Below are 12,285 nucleotides of genomic sequence, written 5' to 3' on the forward strand. Positions count from 1 at the left end.
CCCCCCCCCCCCATTAACCTTTTAAAAAAAAAAAATGTTTAAAAAAAATTTTTTTTATGACTTGTTGGGCCGCATAAAGACCTTTGGCGGGCCGCATGTGGCCCGCGGGCCATAGTTTGCCCACCCCTGACTTAGAATCACTCCTTCCTCAGGTGAATGAAGAGGTGGGTTCCAGAAACATATATATAGACAAAGTCAAAGATGCAATATGATGCTTTGAATATGAGTCTTTGCAGGTAATTAAGTCTGCAAGTCCAGACGGAGCAACTGGGGAGAGGGAGAATCACAGGTTAAAGAGGCATGAGCTGTCTCAAGCCAGGACAGTTGGTAGGATTTGGTTTGGATTTGGATTTTAGTCTAACATCAGTGGTCGGTAAACTATTGGAAAAAAGTCTGTGGGGCAGAATTGATCAAGGATAGTCAAGATGGTTTTGTCAGAGGGAGATCAGGTCTTTCAAATTTGATTTGAATTTTTTGAGGAGGTGACTAGGAGATGAAGGCTGTACAGTTAATGCAGTTTAAGTGGACTTCTTTGAGCCTTTTGATAAAGTCTGACACGGAAGACTAGTCAGGAAGACAAAAGCCCTGGGGATACAGGGCAATTTCTCAAATTGAATCCAAAATTGGCTTTGTGGCAGGAGGCAGAGGGTGATGGTCGAAGGTTGTCTTTGTCACTGGAAGTCTGTGTCCAGTGATGTTGCGATGGGATCAGTACTGGGTCCCTTGTTTTTGTCGTGTACATTAATGATCGGGTGTGAATGTAGGAAGTAAGTACGTTTGCAGATGACACAGAAATTGGTGGTGTGGGAAATAGTGAGGAGGAAAGCCTTACATAGAACATAGAACAGTACAGCACAGAACAGGCCCTTCGGCCCTCAATGTTGTGCCAAGCCATGATCACCCTACTCAAACCCACGTCTCCACCCTATACCCGTAACCCAACAACCCCCCCTTAACCTTACTTTTTTATTAGGACACTACGGGCAATTTAGCATGGCCAATCCACCTAACCTGCACATCTTTGGACTGTGGGAGGAAACCGGAGCACCCGGAGGAAACCCACGCACACAGGGGGAGGACGTGCAGACTCCACACAGACAGTGACCCAGCCGGGAATCGAACCTGGGACCCTGGAGCTGTGAAGCATTTATGCTAACCACCATGCTACCCTGCTGCCCCTTACATTACAGGATGATGTGGCGGGCTGGTTAGATGGGCAGAACAGTGGCAAATGGAATTTAACTCTGAAAAGTGTGAGGTAATGAATTTTGTGAGGACTAACTCGGCAAGGGAATATACAATGACTGGTCGGACCCCAGGAAGCATAGAGGACCAGAGGGACCTTGGTGTGCCTGTCCATAGGTCCCTGAAGACAGGACAGGTAGATAAGGTGGTCACAAGGGGATATAAGAGTATAGGTCACAGGAGCAGAATTAGGCCATTCAGTCCATCAGGTTGTGGGATTCTTGCTTCTATTAGCTACGGTATAGAATATAAGAGCAGAGAGCATTTGATAGGCCATAGCATGCAAGGCTGTGGACCAAGTGGTGGGAAATGGGATGAGAATAGATAGGTACTTAGTAGCTGATGCTGAAATGATGGGCTGAAGGGCTTTTTGCTCTGCTGTAAAACTCTGATTCTATGAGGACAGAGTGATGTCTGGTGTTTTATGGCACAGATTAGATACATTGTTGATTGTTCTGCAATAATGTACATTGATTATTCTGGTTTTGTAATGTAGTCCTGTAGCTACGTTATATATTTCCAGTCAGATTTATAACAGAAGACGAGGAGTCCATTGGACGTTTCAAGTCGATGCCAACTCTGTTGAGTAATTCTGTCAGTGTTGAGTGGGTCACATTCTGCAACCCTGCATTGCCCATCCAATTTCATTTAGAAATTATTGACCATCTCTGCTTTAAAAATAACATTTTCCCATTCTGCAACCCTGCATTGCCCATCCAATTTCATTTGGAAATGATTGACCATCTCTGCTTTAAAAATAAAATGTTTATATTAAGGTTTCTCAGTTTTCCAAAATCTTTTGTATAAAACCCCCAAAACATCCAACAAGAAAAAAAGAAATAAAACACAATCTGACACAAGACAACTCCACCCCCCCCCCCCCCCCCCGCCCACCTCCCAATCCCCCCACCCAGCCACAGCAACACAGTGACCAGCTCCTTGAAGTAATAAAAGGCCACTACCTTGAGTAAAACTCTTGACTGATCCCCTCACGGTGTATTTAACCTTTTCAGTATAAAAATTCCATTAGATCCTCACGCCATGGTGGGGCACTTGGTGGGGTTGGAGACCTCCACCCGAGCAGGACTTGCCGCCGGGCGATCAACGAGGGGAAGGCAAGGACATCTGCCTCCGCTCCCCTGTCTGCAGCTCCAGCGAGTCTGACAGCCCAAATATGGAAACCAAAGGGCAGGGCTCCTGTTCGATATTGATAATCAGTGACATGGTGATAAAGAAGGAGACCTGAAAGCTGACTAGTTTGGGACAGGACCAGGACATGTGTGTGGTTGGCCGGACCTCCGGAACACCGCTCACACCTATTGTCCACATCCGGGGAAAAACTGCTCATCCTCTCCTTGGTTAGGGGTCCCCTAAACACGACCTTGAGCTGGACCAAGCCCAGTCTCGCACTCGGACGTGGAGTTCACCCTGCCAAGGACTTCACTCCCCACCCCATCATCTCCTACCGGCCCCACATCCTCCTCCCACTTCACTTTCACTCCATCCACTGAGCTTACTTCTTCTGAAAGGATCCGCCCATTGATTCCAGACGTGTTACCCTCCTCCGATCCGGCAAGTAAAAGGATCCTTTCCATTAGAGATGTTGGCAGAGCTTGCCCTTGTTTCTCAAAGTACTTCCCAACCTGCTTCTCAAACTCCGAGGCCAGTACTCCCACCAGCATATCCACCGTGATAGGAACGGCTGCACCCACTGGAGTCAACGCCACCATCCTCCCTCCTGGTGAGCCACATGGACTCACCAAATCCGTCGAAGGGTTTCCTCTCCCACCAGACCTTTTTGAAATTTTCAGCATGATTTTGTCGACAGGTTCACTGAACCTTCAGCTTGACCCAAGTTTGTTCACCCAAATTCCCCGGGAAACGGGCAAAAAGGACGGAAAAAACCAACCATCCTGGTGGTGCTACCTAGTGTGTGACCTTCTCCAACATACAGCCACCAGAGATCTGATAGGAAGCAGTGAGCAGAGATCTGTCAATCAGCCTGAATCAGCACCTTCAGGAGAATTGGGAGGGTGAATATTAGATACAGCAGAGTGAGAATGGAGGGAGAGTGTGTGGGATGGAGATTTACACCTTTTGGGGAATGAGAGAGGAAAGAATATTTCAGAGAAACTACAATTGTCTGTTCTGAATTCTTATCCTGTACTGACAGTGATGTCTTTTGTTAACTCCTTGTCCAGGATATTTGACAGTGAGGATTTACAGACAGAAATCTGAAACCGAACGTCACATCAAGATCTGACCGAGTCACTCGGTTCATTCGGTCCTGAATATCGTCGGCCTTTGAATCTGGAACGAGAAATGTTTCCCTGATTTGTCAACTTTAAAAGATTTTAAACATCAGTGTGACTGGAAAAGCACCAAGACACACACACCCGAGTGAGAGTGTTCCAGAGCACTGACCGCGGAAAGAGCTTTAACCAGTTACACAGCCTGAAAAACATCACACCATTCACAGCGGGGAGAGACCGTACACATGTTCTGTGTGTGGACGAGGCTTCAACTGATTGTCTGACGTGGAGAGACACGAGGAGATCCAAAACATGGAGAAGCTGTGGAAATGTGGGGACTGTGGGAAGGGATACAGAGCCCCATCAGAGCTGGAGATTCATCGACGCATTCACACTGGGGAGAAGCCATTCACCTGCTCTCAGTGTGAGAAGGGATTCACTCAGTTATCCCACCTGCAGAGACATCAGCGAATTAACACTGGGGAGAGGCTGTTTACCTGTTCTCAGTTTGGGAAGAGATTCACTCAGTTATCCAGCCTGAACTCACACCATGGAGTTCACACTGGGATCACGCCATTCACCTGCTCTGAGTGTGGGAAAAGATTCACTCAGTTATCCAGCCTGAAGTCACACCAGCGGGTTCACACTGGGGAGAAACCGTTCACCTGCTCTCAGTGTGGGAAGAGATTCACTCACTCATTCAGCCTGCGGAGACACCAGCGAGTTCACACTGGGGAGAGGCCATTCACCTGCTTACAGTGTGGGAAGCGATTCACTCACTTATTCAATCTGCAGACACACCACCGACTTCACACTGGGGAGAGGCCATTCACCTGCTCTGATTGTGGAAAGGAATTCTCTCGGTTATCCCACCTGCAAACACACCAGCGAGTTCACACTGGGGAAAAGCCATTTACATGCTCTCAATGTGGGAAACGATTCAGTGATTCATCCGCCCTCGGGAAACATCAGCGAGTTCACACTGGGGGGAGGCTCTTCACCTGCTCAGTGTGTGGACGGGGATTCACTCAGTTATCCATCCTGCAGACACACCAGCAAGTTCACACTGGGGAGAGGCCATTCATCTGCTCTGACTGTGGGCAGAAATTCTCTCGGTTATCCAGCCTGCAGACACACCAGAGAGTTCACACTGGGGAGAGGCCCTTCACCTGCTCTGACTGTGGGAAGGGATTTACTCAGTTATCCACACTGCGAGGACACCAGAGAGTTCACACTGGGGAGAGGCCCTTCACCTGCTCTGACTGTGGGAAGGGATTTACTCAGTTATCCACACTGCGAGGACACCAGAGAGTTCACACTGGGGAGAGGCCCTTCACCTGCTCTGACTGTGGGAAGGGATTTACTCAGTTATCCACACTGCGAGTACACCAGAGAGTTCACACTGGAGAGAGGCCATTCACCTGCTCAGTGTGTGGGAAAGGATTCAATCAGTCATCAGACCTGCTGAGACACCAGCGAGTTCACAAGCGATGACTGGGATTGGATTCTGCTGTTCTTGCTGCTGTTAATCACATCAGGACTGAACCATGTTCATTCTGACACTTGGTGAAGGGGAAGGGTCGGAGGGTTTCTTTCTGCTGGACTGGCCATGACTTTGCTTCCAGTGGGCTGATGATCATTGAGCCTGGGAGAGCACATTTCCACTGAAATTATCTTCAAAAGCTGATGGAAAGACATTTATTTTATCGTGCAAAGCAAATGTTTTTTGTACCACTACAGCAGATCTAAAATAAATACATTTGTCTCTTTGGGAAGGATGCATCATCAATGGGTGCACACTCTCCCCATGTCTGTGTGGGTTTCCTCCAGGTCCTCTGATGTCCTCCCACAAGTCCCGAAAGATGTGCTTGTTAGGTGAAATTGGACATTCTGAATTCTCCCTCCGTGTACCTGAACAGGTGCCGGACTGTGGCGACTCGGGGCTTTTCACCATAACTTCATTGCAGTGTTAATGTAAACCTACTTGTGACAATAATAGAGATTATTATTAAAGAAGGAAGTAAAGGATTAAACTGAAAGAGCTGTACAAATCTGAAAAGGTTTGTGTTCGGTCAAAGGTGGGACCGATTTTAAGAAGCAGCAAAAAATGACCAAAAAGATAATAAAGAGGTCGGAAGGAAGTAGAGTATGAGGGAAACTAGCTCGAATATAAAAATAGATAGAATCAGATGTGGTATGATTCATACAGTCAGGAATTAAGGTCAGAACTTCAGCTAAGAACTGCCAACAAGCAGCCTCATCCATAGTACTTGAGAAAAAGGACAGTCATATTGCTGGGTGTTTATTATAGACCCCCAGATAGTCAGCGGGAAATTGAGGAGCAAATATGTGTGGAGGTGTGTAAAAATAATAATAGGGTCATTATATTAGGTGATTTCAACTTTTCCCAACATTAATTGGAATAGTCATCATGTTAAGAGTTTAGATAATTTTTATTAATGTCACAAGTAGGCTTACATTAACACTGCAATGACGTTACTGTGAAAATCCCCTAGTTGCCACATTCCTGCTCCTGTTCAGGTACACAGAGAGAATTCAGAATTTCCAATCCACCTAACAAGCAGATGGAGTAGAGTTCTGAAAATGTCTGCAGGAGAACCTTTTAGCTCAATATGTAGAGGGTCTATCAAGGGATGGTGCCGTGCTGGACCTAATTCTGGGGAATGAAGCCGGCAGGTGGTTGATGTGTTGGTGGGGGAGCATTTTAGTGCTAGCGACCACAACATGGTACAAAATAAAATGGACAAGTTGCAAAAGTTGTGTATTGGGGGAGAGTAGATTTGAGTAAAATAAAGCCAAGGGAGGGCAAGAGTTACTTGTGGGGAAATCGACAGAAGAGCACTGGGGCATTCAAAAAGGAAATGGCGAGGGTATAGGCCCAACACGTTCCCTCGAGGGTGATAGGCCCAACATGTTCCCTCGAGGGTGATAGGAAGGAGTAACAAGTACAGAGAACCATGGATGGCCAGAGACATTCAGGATAAGATGAGAAGGAAAAGAGAGCCTTTTAGCAAGTACAAGGGGAACAATCAATAAAGGCAGTAGTGGAGTACAGAAAGTGCAGGATGGAGTTTAAGAAAGCGATTGGGAGAGCAAAGAGGGGATATGAGAAAGTTCTGGCTGGTAAATGTAGGGAAAATCCCAAGATATTCTGTAAATATAATCAATAATCGGGGAAAGAGTAGGGCCCATTCGGGACGGGGGAATCTGTGGGTGGAGCCAGAGGATATTGGCAGGATGTTGAACAAATTCTTCACATCTGTCTTCACCCAAGAGAATGAGGAGGTAGATGTGGAACTCGGGGAGAGAGACTGTGAGGTTCTTGAGCAAATAGGGAATGACAAGGTATTGGAGGTGTTGGCAGGCATAAAAGTGGAGAAATCTCCATATGCAGATGATGTATGTTCCAGGATTCTGTGGGAGGGAAGGGAGGAGGTTGCAGGGACTCTGCCCCAAATATTTAACTCCTCTCTGGCCACAGAGGACTGGGGAACAGCTAATATGGTCCTACTGTTGAAGAACGATTGTAGAGATAAGCCAGGGAACTACAGAGCAGTGAGTCTCACATCAATGGTAGAGAAACTGTTGGCAAAAATTCTGAATGAAAGAATCTATTTCCACTTGGAGAGGCAAGGATTGATCAGGATTAGTCAGCATGACTTTGTCAGAGGGGGTTATGCCTAACAAATTTGATTACATTTTTTGAGCATGTGACCAAGTGTATAGATGAGGGTAGTGCAGTTGATGCCATTTATATGGATTTCAGCAAAGCCTTTGACAAGGTCCCACATAGGAGACTTATTAAAAAGGCAAATGCACATGGGATACAGGGTAACTTGATAAGGTGGATTCAAAATTGACTTGTGTGGTGAATGTATTCACCTAAGTATGAACTGTCTGTATAGTGCTGTGACCTATGACCTGGAAATGATAATACGGTCTACTTCCAGGTACTGTACTGGAACCCCGGTGGGCTCCGCCTCTGGCTCCGCCCTCCCCAGGGTGATATATAGACCGGCCACCTATGGGTGGCACTCATTTGCACAGCAGACACTGGTAGGTGAGTTCCTGGATAATAAAGCCTTGTATTCACTCATTCTCACAGTCTCGCAGTGAATTGACGGTATAACAACTTGCCTGTAGGAGACCAAGGGTGATGACAGATGGCTCCTTCAGTCACTGGAAGCCAGTGTCCAGTGACGTACCACAGAGATCTGTGCCGGGTCCCCTATTGTTCATCATTTAGATAAACAACATAGATGTTGGGGGGTAAGATCAGTAGTTTTGCAGATGACACAAAGATTGGCCGGGTGGTTAACAGTGAGGTTGAGTATCTTGGGTTACAGGAAGATACAGACGGGATGGTCAAATGGGCAGAAAAAAGGAGATGGAATTGAACCCTGAAGTGTGAGGTGATACACTTTGGAAGTAGAAATTTGACAAGGAAGCATTTACTGAATGGCCTGACAGTGGGAAGTTCCGAGGAACAAGGGGGCATTGGTGTGTTTGTCCACAGATGTCTGAAGGCAGGAGGGAAGGTGAATAGGGTGGTGAAAGTGGCCTATGGGACACTCGCTTTTATTAATTGGGGCATAGATTACAAAAGCAGGGAGGTCATGTTGGAGTTGTATAGAAGTTTGGTGAGCCCACAGCTGGAGTACTGTGTGCAATTCTGGTCGCCACATTATAGGAAGAATGTGATTGTACTGGAGGGGGCAGAGGAGATTCACCAGGATGTTGCCTGGGATGGAACATTTAAGTTGTGAACAGAGGTTGGATAGGATTGGGTTGTTTTCATTGGAGCAGAAAAGACTGAAGGGTGGCATGATTGCACAGTGGTTAGCACCGTTGCCACACAGCACCAGAGACCTGGGTTTGACTGGAGTTTGCACGTTCTCCCTGTGTCTGCATCGGTTTCCTCCGCGTGCTCCGGTTTCCTCTCACAGTCCAAAGATGTGCAGGTTAGATGGATTGGCCATGCTAAATTGCCTCAAGGTGGGGAATTGGGCCTAGGTAGGGTGCTCTTTCAAAGGGCCAGTGCAGAATCGATGGACTGAATGGCCTCCTTCTGCACTGTAGCGATTCTATGACCTGATCAAAGTGTACAAAATTATGAGTGGCATGGACAGGGTGGATAAGGAACAGCTGTTCCCTTTAGTTAAAAGGTCAGCTACGAGGGGACAGAAGTTCAAGGTGAGGGGCAAGAGGCTTAGGGAGATTCAATGAAAAACATTTTTACCCAGAGGGTGGTGACAGTCTGGAATGCACTGCCAGGGAGGGTAGGAGAGGTGGGTTGCCTCACATCCTTTAAAAAGTATCTGGATGAATACTTGGCCTGTTATAACATTTAAGGGCCAAGTGCTGGCAAATGGGATTGGGTAGGCAGGTCAGGCGTCTTTCATGCTTCGGTGTAGACTCTGATGGGCTGAAGGGCCTCTTCTGCAGTCGAGATCTGGATGCAGGTTTTGAACTGCACTCACTTCAATTGATGGGGGGAGGGGGACTGGAAAGGACACTCACTGCAAATCACGAGAGGAAAAAAAGGCTTCAGTCGTCAACCTGCTAGTTGTGAAGGCAGTCTCATTGGGGAACAAGCTGAGGAAGGAAGGCAACTACATACATACATTAAACAAGCAACTTTGAAATGATTAACAAATCAAGACCAGAGGGTTACCTTAGTGACACAAGCACCAGATAGATTCACAGACAAGGAAAAATCACACACACAAACACGCAATCAGCAACATAGCAAAGGGCGGGATTCTCCGACCCCCACGCCGGGTGGGAGAATCGCTGGGGGTCGGCATGAATCCCGCCCCTGCCGGCTGCCGAATTCTCCGGCACTGGGGATTTGGCGGGAGCAGCATTCGCGCCGTGCCGGTCGGCGGCCGCTGGCAGCGCCCCCCCCCCCCCCCCCACCCCCGGCGATTCTCCGGCCCGCTATGCGCCAAACTCCCGCCCATTCTATACCGGTCCCGCCGGCGTAAATTGTAGTTGATCCCTTACCGGCGGGACCTGGCGGCGCAGGCAGGCTCCTGGTTCTTGGGGGGGCGCGAGGGGATCTGGCCCCGGGAAGTGCCCCGACGGTGGCTTGGCCTGCGGTCTGGGCCCACTGATCCACGGGCGGGCCTGTGCCGTGGGGCCACTACTCCTACGTTCCGGCTGTGTATGCCTCCGCAATGGCCGGCGCGAAGGTGAACCCCCCTGCGCATGCGCGGGGATGACGTCAATTCCCGCGTATGTGCGGACCCGTGCTGGCCAGCGGACTCCCAAAGGCCTTCCCCGCTGGCCGGCGGGGTGCAAACCACTCCGGCGCCATCCTAGCCCCTGATGGTGTGGAGGATTCCGCACCTTTGGGGCGGCCCGAAGCCGGAGTGGTTCCCGCCACTCCACTGTGCCGTTTCTCCCCGCTCCGCCGATTCCTGACCGAGTTCGCTTTTTCCCCACTGCCAGCTCTGAACGAGTTGATTAAAGTCTGCAAACTAACTTTTAACTTTATATTGAATAAAACTAACCATTACCCAATTTTTTCAAATTGATAATTTAGCTTTTTTGTTGAAACGCAGAAGACATATCTCCCCAATATATATCTGTCATCTTTATCTATTGCTTGATCCCCAAAAGCTCCCATCATATCCCTTTGGAAGGAGACTGGAAACTCACCAGACTGGAAATGCTGACCTCTTTTTCCTAACTTCTAACATTAAGGTGCTCCCAGGGCACCGACTTTCACACTGACGTCTAAAACCTCATATCCCAAGACTCACTAGTCTCTGATTTGTGTTTGAGGATAATCCCAGACTATCCACAGCACAAATGTTCACACTGACTTCTTTTAAAACTCAAATTTCCACACTGACTTTTTCTAAAACTCTGTTTCCATACTGACTTCTTTGAAAACTTACATTTCACTGACTTCTTCAAAAATTCAATATTTCCAAAGGACTTCTTCGAAAACTAATATTTCCACACTAACGTCTTCCAGAACTCATATCCCCCTCCCCCCCTTTGACACAATGGATCCCTCGAGGAGCCTTTTGTCACTGGCCACTTTCCAAAAGGTGGTTTGAATATCCTTTCCTTCCGTGAATTTTAAGGATCCCGGTCCCGTTTGCTATTTCTCCACTCACTACTCAAACCGGACGGTCTGCACTTGGGCAGGACTGGAACCGATGTCCTAGGGGGGGTGTTTTCTAGAGCTGTTGGGGAGGGTTTAAACTAATGTGGCAGGGGGATGGGAACCAATGCTGGAAGTTGGAAGGTAGTAAAACAGGGACAGAAACAAAAGGAAGTAAGGGGAAAAGTGCAAGGCAGAGAAGACATAGTCAGAAATCCATAAGGGCGACAGTACAAGGTACAGTGACTGAGGGGAGCACAGTGAATAGGCCCAGTAATAACAAAAGGAATAAAACTGGAGATGTTAAGATTCAAAACAGAGGTAAAAAAACCAACATAAGTGTACTTTACCTGAATGCTCGTAGTATTCGGAATAAAGTAAATGAGTTGGTGGCACAAATCATCGTAAATGACTATGATTTAGTGGCCATTACTGAAACATGGTTAAAGGATGGTCACGACTGGGAGTTAAATATCCGAGGGTATCAAACTATTCGGAAGGACAGAGTGGATGGTAAGGGAGGTGGTGTTGCTCGTTATTTAAGGATGACATCCGGGCAATAGTAAGGGATGACATCGGTGCTATGGAGGATAAGGTTGAATCCATTTGGGTGGAAATCAGGAATAGTAAGGCGAAAAAGTCACTGATAGGAGTAGTCTATCGGCCACCAAATAGTAACGAGATGGTGGGGCAGGCAATAAACAAAGAAATAACTGATGCATGTAGAAATGGTACAGCAGTTATCATGGGGGATTTTAATCTACATGTCGATTGGTTTAACCAGGTCGGTCAAGGCAACCGTGAGGAGGAGTTTATAGAATGTATCCGCGATAGTTTCCTAGAACAGTATGTAATGGAACCTACGAGGGAACAAGCGGTCCTAGATCTTGTCCTGTGTAATGAGACAGGATTGATTCATGATCTCATAGTTAGGGATCCTCTCGGAAGGAGCGATCACAATATGGTGGAATTTAAAATACAGATGGAGGGTGAGAAAGTAAAATCAAATACTAGTGTTTTGTGTTTAAACAAAGGAGATTACAAGGGGATGAGAGAAGAACTAGCTAAGGTAGACTGGGAGCTAAGACTTTATGGTGGAACAGTTGAGGAACAGTGGAGAACCTTCCAAGCGATTTTTCACAGTGCTCAGCAAAGGTTTATACCAACAAAAAGGAAGGACGGAAGAAAGAGGGAAAATCGACCGTGGATATCTAAGGAAATAAGGGAGAGTATCAAATTGAAGGAAAAAGCATATAAAGTGGCAAAGATTGCTGGGAGATTAGAGGACTGGGAAATCTTTAGGGGGCAACAGAAAGCTACTAAAAAAGCTATAAAGAAGAGTAAGATAGAGTATGAGAGTAAACTTGCTCAGAATATAAAAACAGACAGTAAAAGTTTTTACAAGTATATAAGACAAAAAAGAGTGGCTAAGGTAAATATTGGTCCTTTAGAGGATGAGAAGGGAGTTTTAATAATGGGAAATGAGGAAATGGCTGAGGAACTGAACAGGTTTTTTGGGTCGGTCTTCACAGTGGAAGACACAAATAACATGCCAGCGACTGATAGAAATGAGGCTATGACAGGTGAGGACCTTGAGAGGATTGTTATCACTAAGGAGGGAGTGATGGGCAAGCTAATGGGGCTAAAGGT

General features: G+C 47.0%; 1 protein-coding gene across 1 annotated transcript in view; it reads left to right on the forward strand.

Moving 5' to 3' along the window:
- LOC119951771 (zinc finger protein 721-like) overlaps positions 1-12,285 on the forward strand; it is a gene marked incomplete at its 5' end in the record, with an annotated part of 158,164 nt that overhangs the window by 46,717 nt on the left and 99,162 nt on the right. Inside the window, one exon of the mRNA XM_038775110.1 lies at positions 3,873-4,880. Within this exon, the coding sequence (XP_038631038.1) occupies positions 3,873-4,880 (1,008 nt within the window). The remainder of the gene's footprint in view (positions 1-3,872; positions 4,881-12,285) is intronic.

Source organism: Scyliorhinus canicula, chromosome 17 (genome assembly GCF_902713615.1).
Source record: "Scyliorhinus canicula chromosome 17, sScyCan1.1, whole genome shotgun sequence".
Lineage (NCBI taxonomy): Eukaryota > Metazoa > Chordata > Chondrichthyes > Carcharhiniformes > Scyliorhinidae > Scyliorhinus > Scyliorhinus canicula.